General features: G+C 38.1%; 1 protein-coding gene across 6 annotated transcripts in view; it reads left to right on the top strand.

Moving 5' to 3' along the window:
• LOC115204650 (fibrinogen-binding protein) overlaps positions 1-18,828 on the top strand; it is a 71,860-nt gene that overhangs the window by 22,733 nt on the left and 30,299 nt on the right. For all 6 annotated transcript variants that reach the window (XM_029770354.1, XM_029770355.1, XM_029770351.1 and 3 more), the window contains 3 exons: positions 1,875-1,940; positions 7,978-8,043; positions 14,082-14,147. In XM_029770354.1, the coding sequence (XP_029626214.1) occupies positions 1,875-1,940; positions 7,978-8,043; positions 14,082-14,147 (198 nt within the window). The remainder of the gene's footprint in view (positions 1-1,874; positions 1,941-7,977; positions 8,044-14,081; positions 14,148-18,828) is intronic.

Here is an 18,828-nt window from a genome sequence, read left to right as displayed (position 1 = left end):
AAGTGGAGCGAGCTTTCAGGTCGTGCGCCTCAAACAAACAGTACACTTCACTCGACCCTCGTTCTGAACTGCACTACTTCTTCATTTCTCAAAGGAAAAACATCAACCAATTTCTAAAGACTGTTGACATCCAGTGGAAGCGATAGGAACTGCAAGCAAGTGCCTTATGAATCTAGATCCCCATAGAAAACCCATTGAAAAGAGAGTGACCTCAACAACAACAAAAATCCTGCATGGTTTGTCCTCGAGGTTTCGCCTGCCACATATGTTCTTTATACTGACAGACATCATTCAAACACTGTTAGAAACTTCAGAGTGTTTTTCTATCCACATCTACTAATAATATGCATATCCTAGCTTCTGGGCCTGAGTAGCAGGCAGTTTATTTTGGGCTTGGTTTTCATCCGGACGTGAAAATACCGCCCCCTAGCCTATAGAGGTTAACATTGTTTACTTGTCCTAGCCACGTTTGATCCCTTAACATTGCTTACTTGTCTTAGCCACATTTGATACCTTAACATTGTTTACTTGTCTTACCCACGTTTGATCCCTTAACATGGTTAAGATGTCTTAGCCTCGTTTGATACCTTAACATTGTTTAGGTTTCTTAGCTGCCTTTGATACCTTAACATGGTTTACTTGTCTTAGCTGCCTTTGATGCCTTAACATGGTTAAGTTGTCCTAGCCACGTTTGATATCTTAACATGGTTACAGTTGTATTAACAATATTATCTACTTTATTTATATAACCCCATTCTATATTTCTTCTTTATTTTATTACATTTTATTTATTATATTGCTGCAATACTCTCTCATGCCCACTGTTATTGTACTTTTGTTTTGCTATTTACATTTTATTCTTGTCTAATCTTAATTGTATATTTGAGTAGAAACATATTGTGTCTTTATCTTTCTACCTTTATTGTTTGATTGTAAGAAATGTGTTGTATAAATACAGTTTGATTGATACAAAGTGAAAGTGTGGCTAGCTCAGTGTCGGGATGGGAATGGATCGTCCGAGATAGAACTTACTGTTTGTCAGACAGCACTGACAGGTGAAAGGGTGTAACTTTAAATTACATTTTTTTAGGGTGTCGGATCAATGAGTTCCAGGGTCAATACCCTTCTAGGGGGGATCAATGGGCACGCCCACCCTATGGAGATTAAAACATGTTTTTGCTGTGAAATACAATTATCTGAGGTCCCTTAGTCAAGCAGTGAATTTCAAACACAGATTCAACAACATACACCAGGAGGTCTTCCCAATTGCTTGCAAAGAAGGGTACGTATTGGTAGATGGGTAAAAAAAACCGGAATATCCTATGAAGAATGGTGAAGTTATTAATTACACTGGATGGTTTATCAAATCACAGAGGCACTACAATGATACAGGTCTCCTTCCTAACTCAGTTGCCGGAGAGGAAGGAAACCGCTCAAGGATTTCACCATGAGACAAACAGTTCAAAACAAGACACTAAACTATTATTGCAAAACATGTTGCCAAGCAATTAACTTCAGGATAAAAAAAAGAAAGAGAATGGAACTAAGCACATGCAAAACCCTAGAGAAACACCTGTTTCAGTCTGCTTTCCACCAAACACTGGGATATTAATTCACCTTTTAGCAGGACAATAACCTTAAACACAAGACCAAATCTACACCTGAGTAGGCTTACTAAGAAGACAGTGAATGTTCCTGAGTGGCAGAGTTACTTGAAAATCTATGGCAAGTCCTGAAGAAGGTTGTCTGGCAAGGATCAACAAACAATCTTAATTTCACATACATTTTAACTAACCCTCTCCCGCATCTCAAAATAATGAACAATCTCTGACTAACACTCTTCCCAGTCCTAATAGGTATTATCTTTGTTCCAGATATGCTCTTAATTGATGGTGTGGAAGAGGCAGGCAATGAGATAGACCGTAGTACAGACTCGGAAGGTGAGTACAAAGCATAGATGTCCAAGAGCAAACTTACAAAAAAATGTGAGTATGAAATTATATGAGACATACAGTACCCACAGTCAATGTTAGATTGGGTTAAATATTATACAACCGTGTTTGATCCCTTAAGGATTCAGTTGTCTTTGCCATGTTTGATCCTTTAATAATGGTTTACTTGTCTTAGCCACGTTTGATCCCTTAACTTATTTTGGCTGGGTGGCAGTATTGAGTAGCTTGGATGAAGAAGGTGCCCAGAGTAAACTGCCTGCTACTCAGGCCCAGAAGCTAAGATATGCATATTATTAGTAGATTTGGATAGAAAACACTCTGAAGTTTCTAAAACTGTTTGAATGATGTCTGTGAGTATAACAGAACTCATATGGTAGGCAACAACCTGAGACAAAATCCAACCAGGAAGTGGGAAATCTGAGGTTTGTAGTTTTTCCAAGTCTTGACCTATCCAATATACAGTGTCTGTGGGGTCATATTGCTCTTCCTAAGGCTTCCACTAGATGTCAACTGTCTTTAGAACCTTGTTTGAGGCTTCTACTGTGAAGTTGAGGGGAATAAGAGCTGATTGTATCAGGTGTCTACCAGATGGGCATGAGCTTCAGCCATGCGCGCGCCTGTGAGAGGTAGCTGAGTTCCATTGCATTTCTAAAGACAAAGGAATTCTCCGGTTGAAATCTTATTGAAGATTTATGATAAAAACATCCTAAAGATTGATTCTATACATCGTTTGACATGTTTCTACAAACTGTAATGGAATTTCTTTAGTTTTCATCTGGCCTCGTGAATTTGGATTTGTGAACTGAAGGCGCAAACAAAAAGGAGGTATTTGGACATAAAGGTTGGACTTTATCGAACAAAACAAACATTTATTGTGGAACTGGGATTCCTGGGAGTGCATTGTGATGAAGATCATCAAAGGTAAGTGAATATTTATAATGCTATTTCTGACTTCTGTTGACTCCATCATGGCGGATATATTTTTGGCTTGTTTTTGTGTCTGAGCGCCGTACTCAGATTATTACATGGTGTGTTTTTTTGGTAAAGCTTTTTTGAAATCTGACACAGCAGTTGCATTAAGGAGAAGTTTATCTAAAGTTCCATGCATAACACTTGTATTTTCATCAACATTTATGATAAGTATTTCTGTAAATTGATGTGGCTCTGCAAAATCACCGGAGGATTTGGAGGCAAAACATTACTGAACATAATGCGCCAATGTAAAATGAGATTTTTGGATATAAATATGAACTTTATCGAACAAAACATGCATGTATTGTGTAACATGAAGTCCTATGAGTGTCATCTGATGAAGATCATCAAAAGTTAGTGATTAATGTTCTCTATTTCTGCTTTTTGTGACTCCTTGTAACGGCTCTCTGTGGAAGTAGACCAAGGTGCAGCGGAGTTAGTGTTCATCTTTGAATTTTAATAAACGTAAAAACACTATACACACAAAACAAGAAAACCGACAGCCAAACAGTCCTGTCAGGTGCAAAACACTAAACAGAAACAATCCCCCACAAAACGCAAAGGAAAAACAGGCTCCTTATGTGTGACTCCGGATCAGCAACAACGAACTACAGCTGTGCCTGATTGGGAGCCACACACGGCCCAAAACAAAGAAATACAAAAACATAGAAAAATGAACATAGAACGCCCACCCAATGTAACACCCTGGCCTAACCAAAATAAAGAACAAAACCCCCTCTCTATGGCCAGGGCGTTACACTCCTCTCTTTGGCTGGAAAAATGGCTGTGTTTTTCTGTGACTAGGCGCTGATCTAACATAATCGTTTGGTGTGCTTTTGCTGTAAAGCCTTTTTGAAATCGGACACTGTGGTTGGATTAACGAGAATTTTATCTTTAAAATGGTGTAAAATACTTGTATGGTTGAGGAATTTTAATTATGAGATTTCTGTTGTTTGAATTTGGCGCCCTGCACTTTCACTGGCTGTTGTCATATCGATCCCGTTAACGGGATTTTAGCCGTAAGAAGTTTTAACATTGTTTACTTGTCTTAGCCATGTTTAATACCTTGACAATGTTTACTTGTCTTAGCCACATTTGATACCTTAACATTGTTTACTTGTCTTAGCCACGTTTGATACCTTAAAAACTTCTTAGGGATCAAATCCTGTTAACGGGATCGATTTGACAACATCCGGTGAAATGGCAGAGCGCCAAATTCAAATTACATTTTTAGAAATATTTAACTTTCATACAATCACAAGTGCAATACACCAAATTACAGCCTAACTTCTTGTTAACCTCTTACATCTAGATGTTCACCGCTCCAATATCCAATGATAGGGCGTGGCGCGAATTACAAACACCTCAGAAATCCAAAAACTTCAATTTTTCAAACATATGACTATTTTACACCATTTTAAAGACAAGACTCTCCTTTATCTAACCACATTGTCCGATTTCAAAAAGGCTTTACAACGAAAGCAAAACATTAGATTATGTCAGGAGAGTACCCAGCCAGAAATAATCACACACCCATTTTTCAAGCTGGCATATAATGTCACAAAAACAAAAACCACAGCTAAATGCAGCACTAACCTTTGATGATCTTCATCAGATGACACTCCTAGGACATTATGTTATACAATACATGCATGTTTTGTTCAATCAAGTTCATATTTATATAAAAAAACTGCTTTTTACATTAGCATGTGACGTTCAGAACTAGCATACCCACCGAAACTTCCGGTGAATTTACTAAATTACTCACAATAAACGTTCACAAAAAACATAACAATTCTTTTAAGAAATATAGATATAGAACTCCTTTATGCAATCGCGGTGTCAGATTTTAAAATAGTTTTTCGGTGAAAGCACATTTTGCAATATTCTGAGTATATAGCCCGGCCATCATGGCTAGCTATTTTGACACCCACCAAGTTTGGCACTCACCAAACTCAGATTTACTATAAGAAAAATTGGATTACCTTTGCTGTTCTTCGTCAGAATGCACTCCCAGGACTTCTAGTTTACACCCAATGTTGTTTTGGTTCCAAATAATCCATAGTCATATCCAAATAGCGGCGTTTTGTTCTTGCCTTCAAGACACTATCCGAAGGGTGAAGCGCCAGCGCGTATCGTGACAAAAAAATTCAAAATATTCCATTACCGTACTTCGAAGCATTTTAAACGCTGTTTAAAATCAATTTTTATGCGATTTTTCTCGTAAAATAGCGATAATATTCCGACCGGAAGACGTCGTTTTCGTTCAAAGACTGAAAATGTAAAATGGACTCTTCACGTGCAAGCGCGCACCCGTTTCATTGTTCTCAGATCGACCACTATCCAAATGCGCTACTGTTTTTCAGCCAGGGACTGCAGAGTCATCATTCCCGTTCTGACGCCTTCTGAGAGCCTATGGGAGCCTTAGAAAATGTCACGTTACAGCAGAGATCCGCTATTTTCCATAAAGAGGCTATAGAAGGCCAAGAAATGGTCAGAGAGGGCACTTCCTGTATGCAATCTTCTCCGGTTTTGGCCTGCCATATGAGTTCTGTTATACTCACAGACACCATTCAAACAGTTTTAGAAACTTTAGGGTGTTTTCTATCCAAATCAAACAATTATATGCATATTCTAGTTTCTGGGCAGGAGTAATAAGCAGATTAAATCGGGTATGTTTTTATCCGGCCGTGAAAATACTGCCCCCTATCCTAAACAGGTTAATTTAGCCACCATTTCAGATTTCAAAAAGGCTTTACGGCGAAAGCAAACCATGCTATTATCTGAGGACAGCAAACCTTCAAACAAACACAGACAATCATATTGCATCCCGCCAGGCGTGACACAAACTCAGAAATAACAATATAATTCATGCCTTACCTTTGACAAGCTTCTTCTGTTGGCACTCCAATATGTCCCATAAACATCACAAATGGTCCTTTTGTTCGATTAATTCCATCCTTATATATCCAAAATCTCCATTTATTTGGCGCATTTGATCCAGAAAAACACCAGTTCCAACTTGCGCAACATGTTTACAAAATATCTAATAAGTTACCTGTAATCTTTGTCCAAACATTTCAAACAACTTTCCTAATACAACTTTAGGTATTTTTTAACATAAATAATTGATAAAATTTAAGTTGGGATAAACTGTGTTCAATACAGGACGAAAACAAAGTGGAGCGAGCTTTCAGGTCGTGCGCCTCAAACAAACAGTACACTTCACTCGACCCTCGTTCTGAACTGCACTACTTCTTCATTTCTCAAAGGAAAAACATCAACCAATTTCTAAAGACTGTTGACATCCAGTGGAAGCGATAGGAACTGCAAGCAAGTGCCTTATGAATCTAGATCCCCATAGAAAACCCATTGAAAAGAGAGTGACCTCAACAACAACAAAAAATCCTGCATGGTTTGTCCTCGAGGTTTCGCCTGCCACATATGTTCTTTTATACTGACAGACATCATTCAAACACTGTTAGAAACTTCAGAGTGTTTTCTATCCACATCTACTAATAATATGCATATCCTAGCTTCTGGGCCTGAGTAGCAGGCAGTTTATTTTGGGCTTGGTTTTCATCCGGACGTGAAAATACCGCCCCCTAGCCTATAGAGGTTAACATTGTTTACTTGTCCTAGCCACGTTTGATCCCTTAACATTGCTTACTTGTCTTAGCCACATTTGATACCTTAACATTGTTTACTTGTCTTACCCACGTTTGATCCCTTAACATGGTTAAGATGTCTTAGCCTCGTTTGATACCTTAACATTGTTTAGGTTTCTTAGCTGCCTTTGATACCTTAACATGGTTTACTTGTCTTAGCTGCCTTTGATGCCTTAACATGGTTAAGTTGTCCTAGCCACGTTTGATATCTTAACATGGTTACAGTTGTATTAACAATATTATCTACTTTATTTATATAACCCCATTCTATATTTCTTCTTTATTTTATTACATTTTATTTATTATATTGCTGCAATACTCTCTCATGCCCACTGTTATTGTACTTTTGTTTTGCTATTTACATTTTATTCTTGTCTAATCTTAATTGTATATTTGAGTAGAAACATATTGTGTCTTTATCTTTCTACCTTTATTGTTTGATTGTAAGAAATGTGTTGTATAAATACAGTTTGATTGATACAAAGTGAAAGTGTGGCTAGCTCAGTGTCGGGATGGGAATGGATCGTCCGAGATAGAACTTACTGTTTGTCAGACAGCACTGACAGGTGAAAGGGTGTAACTTTAAATTACATTTTTTTAGGGTGTCGGATCAATGAGTTCCAGGGTCAATACCCTTCTAGGGGGGATCAATGGGCACGCCCACCCTATGGAGATTAAAACATGTTTTTGCTGTGAAATACAATTATCTGAGGTCCCTTAGTCAAGCAGTGAATTTCAAACACAGATTCAACAACATACACCAGGAGGTCTTCCCAATTGCTTGCAAAGAAGGGTACGTATTGGTAGATGGGTAAAAAAAACCGGAATATCCTATGAAGAATGGTGAAGTTATTAATTACACTGGATGGTTTATCAAATCACAGAGGCACTACAATGATACAGGTCTCCTTCCTAACTCAGTTGCCGGAGAGGAAGGAAACCGCTCAAGGATTTCACCATGAGACAAACAGTTCAAAACAAGACACTAAACTATTATTGCAAAACATGTTGCCAAGCAATTAACTTCAGGATAAAAAAAAGAAAGAGAATGGAACTAAGCACATGCAAAACCCTAGAGAAACACCTGTTTCAGTCTGCTTTCCACCAAACACTGGGATATTAATTCACCTTTTAGCAGGACAATAACCTTAAACACAAGACCAAATCTACACCTGAGTAGGCTTACTAAGAAGACAGTGAATGTTCCTGAGTGGCAGAGTTACTTGAAAATCTATGGCAAGTCCTGAAGAAGGTTGTCTGGCAAGGATCAACAAACAATCTTAATTTCACATACATTTTAACTAACCCTCTCCCGCATCTCAAAATAATGAACAATCTCTGACTAACACTCTTCCCAGTCCTAATAGGTATTATCTTTGTTCCAGATATGCTCTTAATTGATGGTGTGGAAGAGGCAGGCAATGAGATAGACCGTAGTACAGACTCGGAAGGTGAGTACAAAGCATAGATGTCCAAGAGCAAACTTACAAAAAAATGTGAGTATGAAATTATATGAGACATACAGTACCCACAGTCAATGTTAGATTGGGTTAAATATTATACAACCGTGTTTGATCCCTTAAGGATTCAGTTGTCTTTGCCATGTTTGATCCTTTAATAATGGTTTACTTGTCTTAGCCACGTTTGATCCCTTAACTTATTTTGGCTGGGTGGCAGTATTGAGTAGCTTGGATGAAGAAGGTGCCCAGAGTAAACTGCCTGCTACTCAGGCCCAGAAGCTAAGATATGCATATTATTAGTAGATTTGGATAGAAAACACTCTGAAGTTTCTAAAACTGTTTGAATGATGTCTGTGAGTATAACAGAACTCATATGGTAGGCAACAACCTGAGACAAAATCCAACCAGGAAGTGGGAAATCTGAGGTTTGTAGTTTTTCCAAGTCTTGACCTATCCAATATACAGTGTCTGTGGGGTCATATTGCTCTTCCTAAGGCTTCCACTAGATGTCAACTGTCTTTAGAACCTTGTTTGAGGCTTCTACTGTGAAGTTGAGGGGAATAAGAGCTGATTGTATCAGGTGTCTACCAGATGGGCATGAGCTTCAGCCATGCGCGCGCCTGTGAGAGGTAGCTGAGTTCCATTGCATTTCTAAAGACAAAGGAATTCTCCGGTTGAAATCTTATTGAAGATTTATGATAAAAACATCCTAAAGATTGATTCTATACATCGTTTGACATGTTTCTACAAACTGTAATGGAATTTCTTTAGTTTTCATCTGGCCTCGTGAATTTGGATTTGTGAACTGAAGGCGCAAACAAAAAGGAGGTATTTGGACATAAAGGTTGGACTTTATCGAACAAAACAAACATTTATTGTGGAACTGGGATTCCTGGGAGTGCATTGTGATGAAGATCATCAAAGGTAAGTGAATATTTATAATGCTATTTCTGACTTCTGTTGACTCCATCATGGCGGATATATTTTTGGCTTGTTTTTGTGTCTGAGCGCCGTACTCAGATTATTACATGGTGTGTTTTTTTGGTAAAGCTTTTTTGAAATCTGACACAGCAGTTGCATTAAGGAGAAGTTTATCTAAAGTTCCATGCATAACACTTGTATTTTCATCAACATTTATGATAAGTATTTCTGTAAATTGATGTGGCTCTGCAAAATCACCGGAGGATTTGGAGGCAAAACATTACTGAACATAATGCGCCAATGTAAAATGAGATTTTTGGATATAAATATGAACTTTATCGAACAAAACATGCATGTATTGTGTAACATGAAGTCCTATGAGTGTCATCTGATGAAGATCATCAAAAGTTAGTGATTAATGTTCTCTATTTCTGCTTTTTGTGACTCCTTGTAACGGCTCTCTGTGGAAGTAGACCAAGGTGCAGCGGAGTTAGTGTTCATCTTTGAATTTTAATAAACGTAAAAACACTATACACACAAAACAAGAAAACCGACAGCCAAACAGTCCTGTCAGGTGCAAAACACTAAACAGAAACAATCCCCCACAAAACGCAAAGGAAAAACAGGCTCCTTATGTGTGACTCCGGATCAGCAACAACGAACTACAGCTGTGCCTGATTGGGAGCCACACACGGCCCAAAACAAAGAAATACAAAAACATAGAAAAATGAACATAGAACGCCCACCCAATGTAACACCCTGGCCTAACCAAAATAAAGAACAAAACCCCCTCTCTATGGCCAGGGCGTTACACTCCTCTCTTTGGCTGGAAAAATGGCTGTGTTTTTCTGTGACTAGGCGCTGATCTAACATAATCGTTTGGTGTGCTTTTGCTGTAAAGCCTTTTTGAAATCGGACACTGTGGTTGGATTAACGAGAATTTTATCTTTAAAATGGTGTAAAATACTTGTATGGTTGAGGAATTTTAATTATGAGATTTCTGTTGTTTGAATTTGGCGCCCTGCACTTTCACTGGCTGTTGTCATATCGATCCCGTTAACGGGATTTTAGCCGTAAGAAGTTTTAACATTGTTTACTTGTCTTAGCCATGTTTAATACCTTGACAATGTTTACTTGTCTTAGCCACATTTGATACCTTAACATTGTTTACTTGTCTTAGCCACGTTTGATACCTTAAAAACTTCTTAGGGATCAAATCCTGTTAACGGGATCGATTTGACAACATCCGGTGAAATGGCAGAGCGCCAAATTCAAATTACATTTTTAGAAATATTTAACTTTCATACAATCACAAGTGCAATACACCAAATTACAGCCTAACTTCTTGTTAACCTCTTACATCTAGATGTTCACCGCTCCAATATCCAATGATAGGGCGTGGCGCGAATTACAAACACCTCAGAAATCCAAAAACTTCAATTTTTCAAACATATGACTATTTTACACCATTTTAAAGACAAGACTCTCCTTTATCTAACCACATTGTCCGATTTCAAAAAGGCTTTACAACGAAAGCAAAACATTAGATTATGTCAGGAGAGTACCCAGCCAGAAATAATCACACACCCATTTTTCAAGCTGGCATATAATGTCACAAAAACAAAAACCACAGCTAAATGCAGCACTAACCTTTGATGATCTTCATCAGATGACACTCCTAGGACATTATGTTATACAATACATGCATGTTTTGTTCAATCAAGTTCATATTTATATAAAAAAACTGCTTTTTACATTAGCATGTGACGTTCAGAACTAGCATACCCACCGAAACTTCCGGTGAATTTACTAAATTACTCACAATAAACGTTCACAAAAAACATAACAATTCTTTTAAGAAATATAGATATAGAACTCCTTTATGCAATCGCGGTGTCAGATTTTAAAATAGTTTTTCGGTGAAAGCACATTTTGCAATATTCTGAGTATATAGCCCGGCCATCATGGCTAGCTATTTTGACACCCACCAAGTTTGGCACTCACCAAACTCAGATTTACTATAAGAAAAATTGGATTACCTTTGCTGTTCTTCGTCAGAATGCACTCCCAGGACTTCTAGTTTACACCCAATGTTGTTTTGGTTCCAAATAATCCATAGTCATATCCAAATAGCGGCGTTTTGTTCTTGCCTTCAAGACACTATCCGAAGGGTGAAGCGCCAGCGCGTATCGTGACAAAAAAATTCAAAATATTCCATTACCGTACTTCGAAGCATTTTAAACGCTGTTTAAAATCAATTTTTATGCGATTTTTCTCGTAAAATAGCGATAATATTCCGACCGGAAGACGTCGTTTTCGTTCAAAGACTGAAAATGTAAAATGGACTCTTCACGTGCAAGCGCGCACCCGTTTCATTGTTCTCAGATCGACCACTATCCAAATGCGCTACTGTTTTTCAGCCAGGGACTGCAGAGTCATCATTCCCGTTCTGACGCCTTCTGAGAGCCTATGGGAGCCTTAGAAAATGTCACGTTACAGCAGAGATCCGCTATTTTCCATAAAGAGGCTATAGAAGGCCAAGAAATGGTCAGAGAGGGCACTTCCTGTATGCAATCTTCTCCGGTTTTGGCCTGCCATATGAGTTCTGTTATACTCACAGACACCATTCAAACAGTTTTAGAAACTTTAGGGTGTTTTCTATCCAAATCAAACAATTATATGCATATTCTAGTTTCTGGGCAGGAGTAATAAGCAGATTAAATCGGGTATGTTTTTATCCGGCCGTGAAAATACTGCCCCCTATCCTAAACAGGTTAATTTAGCCACCATTTCAGATTTCAAAAAGGCTTTACGGCGAAAGCAAACCATGCTATTATCTGAGGACAGCAAACCTTCAAACAAACACAGACAATCATATTGCATCCCGCCAGGCGTGACACAAAACTCAGAAATAACAATATAATTCATGCCTTACCTTTGACAAGCTTCTTCTGTTGGCACTCCAATATGTCCCATAAACATCACAAATGGTCCTTTTGTTCGATTAATTCCATCCTTATATATCCAAAATCTCCATTTATTTGGCGCATTTGATCCAGAAAAACACCAGTTCCAACTTGCGCAACATGTTTACAAAATATCTAATAAGTTACCTGTAATCTTTGTCCAAACATTTCAAACAACTTTCCTAATACAACTTTAGGTATTTTTTAACATAAATAATTGATAAAATTTAAGTTGGGATAAACTGTGTTCAATACAGGACGAAAACAAAGTGGAGCGAGCTTTCAGGTCGTGCGCCTCAAACAAACAGTACACTTCACTCGACCCTCGTTCTGAACTGCACTACTTCTTCATTTCTCAAAGGAAAAACATCAACCAATTTCTAAAGACTGTTGACATCCAGTGGAAGCGATAGGAACTGCAAGCAAGTGCCTTATGAATCTAGATCCCCATAGAAAACCCATTGAAAAGAGAGTGACCTCAACAACAACAAAAAATCCTGCATGGTTTGTCCTCGAGGTTTCGCCTGCCACATATGTTCTTTTATACTGACAGACATCATTCAAACACTGTTAGAAACTTCAGAGTGTTTTCTATCCACATCTACTAATAATATGCATATCCTAGCTTCTGGGCCTGAGTAGCAGGCAGTTTATTTTGGGCTTGGTTTTCATCCGGACGTGAAAATACCGCCCCCTAGCCTATAGAGGTTAACATTGTTTACTTGTCCTAGCCACGTTTGATCCCTTAACATTGCTTACTTGTCTTAGCCACATTTGATACCTTAACATTGTTTACTTGTCTTACCCACGTTTGATCCCTTAACATGGTTAAGATGTCTTAGCCTCGTTTGATACCTTAACATTGTTTAGGTTTCTTAGCTGCCTTTGATACCTTAACATGGTTTACTTGTCTTAGCTGCCTTTGATGCCTTAACATGGTTAAGTTGTCCTAGCCACGTTTGATATCTTAACATGGTTACAGTTGTATTAACAATATTATCTACTTTATTTATATAACCCCATTCTATATTTCTTCTTTATTTTATTACATTTTATTTATTATATTGCTGCAATACTCTCTCATGCCCACTGTTATTGTACTTTTGTTTTGCTATTTACATTTTATTCTTGTCTAATCTTAATTGTATATTTGAGTAGAAACATATTGTGTCTTTATCTTTCTACCTTTATTGTTTGATTGTAAGAAATGTGTTGTATAAATACAGTTTGATTGATACAAAGTGAAAGTGTGGCTAGCTCAGTGTCGGGATGGGAATGGATCGTCCGAGATAGAACTTACTGTTTGTCAGACAGCACTGACAGGTGAAAGGGTGTAACTTTAAATTACATTTTTTTAGGGTGTCGGATCAATGAGTTCCAGGGTCAATACCCTTCTAGGGGGGATCAATGGGCACGCCCACCCTATGGAGATTAAAACATGTTTTTGCTGTGAAATACAATTATCTGAGGTCCCTTAGTCAAGCAGTGAATTTCAAACACAGATTCAACAACATACACCAGGAGGTCTTCCCAATTGCTTGCAAAGAAGGGTACGTATTGGTAGATGGGTAAAAAAAACCGGAATATCCTATGAAGAATGGTGAAGTTATTAATTACACTGGATGGTTTATCAAATCACAGAGGCACTACAATGATACAGGTCTCCTTCCTAACTCAGTTGCCGGAGAGGAAGGAAACCGCTCAAGGATTTCACCATGAGACAAACAGTTCAAAACAAGACACTAAACTATTATTGCAAAACATGTTGCCAAGCAATTAACTTCAGGATAAAAAAAAGAAAGAGAATGGAACTAAGCACATGCAAAACCCTAGAGAAACACCTGTTTCAGTCTGCTTTCCACCAAACACTGGGATATTAATTCACCTTTTAGCAGGACAATAACCTTAAACACAAGACCAAATCTACACCTGAGTAGGCTTACTAAGAAGACAGTGAATGTTCCTGAGTGGCAGAGTTACTTGAAAATCTATGGCAAGTCCTGAAGAAGGTTGTCTGGCAAGGATCAACAAACAATCTTAATTTCACATACATTTTAACTAACCCTCTCCCGCATCTCAAAATAATGAACAATCTCTGACTAACACTCTTCCCAGTCCTAATAGGTATTATCTTTGTTCCAGATATGCTCTTAATTGATGGTGTGGAAGAGGCAGGCAATGAGATAGACCGTAGTACAGACTCGGAAGGTGAGTACAAAGCATAGATGTCCAAGAGCAAACTTACAAAAAAATGTGAGTATGAAATTATATGAGACATACAGTACCCACAGTCAATGTTAGATTGGGTTAAATATTATACAACCGTGTTTGATCCCTTAAGGATTCAGTTGTCTTTGCCATGTTTGATCCTTTAATAATGGTTTACTTGTCTTAGCCACGTTTGATCCCTTAACTTATTTTGGCTGGGTGGCAGTATTGAGTAGCTTGGATGAAGAAGGTGCCCAGAGTAAACTGCCTGCTACTCAGGCCCAGAAGCTAAGATATGCATATTATTAGTAGATTTGGATAGAAAACACTCTGAAGTTTCTAAAACTGTTTGAATGATGTCTGTGAGTATAACAGAACTCATATGGTAGGCAACAACCTGAGACAAAATCCAACCAGGAAGTGGGAAATCTGAGGTTTGTAGTTTTTCCAAGTCTTGACCTATCCAATATACAGTGTCTGTGGGGTCATATTGCTCTTCCTAAGGCTTCCACTAGATGTCAACTGTCTTTAGAACCTTGTTTGAGGCTTCTACTGTGAAGTTGAGGGGAATAAGAGCTGATTGTATCAGGTGTCTACCAGATGGGCATGAGCTTCAGCCATGCGCGCGCCTGTGAGAGGTAGCTGAGTTCCATTGCATTTCTAAAGACAAAGGAATTCTCCGGTTGAAATCTTATTGAAGATTTATGATAAAAACATCCTAAAGATTGATTCTATACATCGTTTGACATGTTTCTACAAACTGTAATGGAATTTCTTTAGTTTTCATCTGGCCTCGTGAATTTGGATTTGTGAACTGAAGGCGCAAACAAAAAGGAGGTATTTGGACATAAAGGTTGGACTTTATCGAACAAAACAAACATTTATTGTGGAACTGGGATTCCTGGGAGTGCATTGTGATGAAGATCATCAAAGGTAAGTGAATATTTATAATGCTATTTCTGACTTCTGTTGACTCCATCATGGCGGATATATTTTTGGCTTGTTTTTGTGTCTGAGCGCCGTACTCAGATTATTACATGGTGTGTTTTTTTGGTAAAGCTTTTTTGAAATCTGACACAGCAGTTGCATTAAGGAGAAGTTTATCTAAAGTTCCATGCATAACACTTGTATTTTCATCAACATTTATGATAAGTATTTCTGTAAATTGATGTGGCTCTGCAAAATCACCGGAGGATTTGGAGGCAAAACATTACTGAACATAATGCGCCAATGTAAAATGAGATTTTTGGATATAAATATGAACTTTATCGAACAAAACATGCATGTATTGTGTAACATGAAGTCCTATGAGTGTCATCTGATGAAGATCATCAAAAGTTAGTGATTAATGTTCTCTATTTCTGCTTTTTGTGACTCCTTGTAACGGCTCTCTGTGGAAGTAGACCAAGGTGCAGCGGAGTTAGTGTTCATCTTTGAATTTTAATAAACGTAAAAACACTATACACACAAAACAAGAAAACCGACAGCCAAACAGTCCTGTCAGGTGCAAAACACTAAACAGAAACAATCCCCCACAAAACGCAAAGGAAAAACAGGCTCCTTATGTGTGACTCCGGATCAGCAACAACGAACTACAGCTGTGCCTGATTGGGAGCCACACACGGCCCAAAACAAAGAAATACAAAAACATAGAAAAATGAACATAGAACGCCCACCCAATGTAACACCCTGGCCTAACCAAAATAAAGAACAAAACCCCCTCTCTATGGCCAGGGCGTTACACTCCTCTCTTTGGCTGGAAAAATGGCTGTGTTTTTCTGTGACTAGGCGCTGATCTAACATAATCGTTTGGTGTGCTTTTGCTGTAAAGCCTTTTTGAAATCGGACACTGTGGTTGGATTAACGAGAATTTTATCTTTAAAATGGTGTAAAATACTTGTATGGTTGAGGAATTTTAATTATGAGATTTCTGTTGTTTGAATTTGGCGCCCTGCACTTTCACTGGCTGTTGTCATATCGATCCCGTTAACGGGATTTTAGCCGTAAGAAGTTTTAACATTGTTTACTTGTCTTAGCCATGTTTAATACCTTGACAATGTTTACTTGTCTTAGCCACATTTGATACCTTAACATTGTTTACTTGTCTTAGCCACGTTTGATACCTTAAAAACTTCTTAGGGATCAAATCCTGTTAACGGGATCGATTTGACAACATCCGGTGAAATGGCAGAGCGCCAAATTCAAATTACATTTTTAGAAATATTTAACTTTCATACAATCACAAGTGCAATACACCAAATTACAGCCTAACTTCTTGTTAACCTCTTACATCTAGATGTTCACCGCTCCAATATCCAATGATAGGGCGTGGCGCGAATTACAAACACCTCAGAAATCCAAAAACTTCAATTTTTCAAACATATGACTATTTTACACCATTTTAAAGACAAGACTCTCCTTTATCTAACCACATTGTCCGATTTCAAAAAGGCTTTACAACGAAAGCAAAACATTAGATTATGTCAGGAGAGTACCCAGCCAGAAATAATCACACACCCATTTTTCAAGCTGGCATATAATGTCACAAAAACAAAAACCACAGCTAAATGCAGCACTAACCTTTGATGATCTTCATCAGATGACACTCCTAGGACATTATGTTATACAATACATGCATGTTTTGTTCAATCAAGTTCATATTTATATAAAAAAACTGCTTTTTACATTAGCATGTGACGTTCAGAACTAGCATACCCACCGAAACTTCCGGTGAATTTACTAAATTACTCACAATAAACGTTCACAAAAAACATAACAATTCTTTTAAGAAATATAGATATAGAACTCCTTTATGCAATCGCGGTGTCAGATTTTAAAATAGTTTTTCGGTGAAAGCACATTTTGCAATATTCTGAGTATATAGCCCGGCCATCATGGCTAGCTATTTTGACACCCACCAAGTTTGGCACTCACCAAACTCAGATTTACTATAAGAAAAATTGGATTACCTTTGCTGTTCTTCGTCAGAATGCACTCCCAGGACTTCTAGTTTACACCCAATGTTGTTTTGGTTCCAAATAATCCATAGTCATATCCAAATAGCGGCGTTTTGTTCTTGCCTTCAAGACACTATCCGAAGGGTGAAGCGCCAGCGCGTATCGTGACAAAAAAATTCAAAATATTCCATTACCGTACTTCGAAGCATTTTAAACGCTGTTTAAAATCAATTTTTATGCGATTTTTCTCGTAAAATAGCGATAATATTCCGACCGGAAGACGTCGTTTTCGTTCAAAGACTGAAAATGTAAAATGGACTCTTCACGTGCAAGCGCGCACCCGTTTCATTGTTCTCAGATCGACCACTATCCAAATGCGCTACTGTTTTTCAGCCAGGGACTGCAGAGTCATCATTCCCGTTCTGACGCCTTCTGAGAGCCTATGGGAGCCTTAGAAAATGTCACGTTACAGCAGAGATCCGCTATTTTCCATAAAGAGGCTATAGAAGGCCAAGAAATGGTCAGAGAGGGCACTTCCTGTATGCAATCTTCTCCGGTTTTGGCCTGCCATATGAGTTCTGTTATACTCACAGACACCATTCAAACAGTTTTAGAAACTTTAGGGTGTTTTCTATCCAAATCAAACAATTATATGCATATTCTAGTTTCTGGGCAGGAGTAATAAGCAGATTAAATCGGGTATGTTTTTATCCGGCCGTGAAAATACTGCCCCCTATCCTAAACAGGTTAATTTAGCCACCATTTCAGATTTCAAAAAGGCTTTACGGCGAAAGCAAACCATGCTATTATCTGAGGACAGCAAACCTTCAAACAAACACAGACAATCATATTGCATCCCGCCAGGCGTGACACAAAACTCAGAAATAACAATATAATTCATGCCTTACCTTTGACAAGCTTCTTCTGTTGGCACTCCAATATGTCCCATAAACATCACAAATGGTCCTTTTGTTCGATTAATTCCATCCTTATATATCCAAAATCTCCATTTATTTGGCGCATTTGATCCAGAAAAACACCAGTTCCAACTTGCGCAACATGTTTACAAAATATCTAATAAGTTACCTGTAATCTTTGTCCAAACATTTCAAACAACTTTCCTAATACAACTTTAGGTATTTTTTAACATAAATAATTGATAAAATTTAAGTTGGGATAAACTGTGTTCAATACAGGACGAAAACAAAGTGGAGCGAGCTTTCAGGTCGTGCGCCTCAAACAAACAGTACACTTCACTCGACCCTCGTTCTGAACTGCACTACTTCTTCATTTCTCAAAGGAAAAACATCAACCAATTTCTAAAGACTGTTGACATCCAGTGGAAGCGATAGGAACTGCAAGCAAGTGCCTTATGAATCTAGATCCCCATAGAAAACCCATTGAAAAGAGAGTGACCTCAACAACAACAAAAAATCCTGCATGGTTTGTCCTCGAGGTTTCGCCTGCCACATATGTTCTTTTATACTGACAGACATCATTCAAACACTGTTAGAAACTTCAGAGTGTTTTCTATCCACATCTACTAATAATATGCATATCCTAGCTTCTGGGCCTGAGTAGCAGGCAGTTTATTTTGGGCTTGGTTTTCATCCGGACGTGAAAATACCGCCCCCTAGCCTATAGAGGTTAACATTGTTTACTTGTCCTAGCCACGTTTGATCCCTTAACATTGCTTACTTGTCTTAGCCACATTTGATACCTTA

The sequence above is a fragment of the Salmo trutta genome, chromosome 12, assembly GCF_901001165.1.
Source record: "Salmo trutta chromosome 12, fSalTru1.1, whole genome shotgun sequence".
Taxonomy (NCBI): Eukaryota; Metazoa; Chordata; class Actinopteri; order Salmoniformes; family Salmonidae; genus Salmo; species Salmo trutta.
This window is presented reverse-complemented; position numbering and strand designations above follow the sequence as displayed.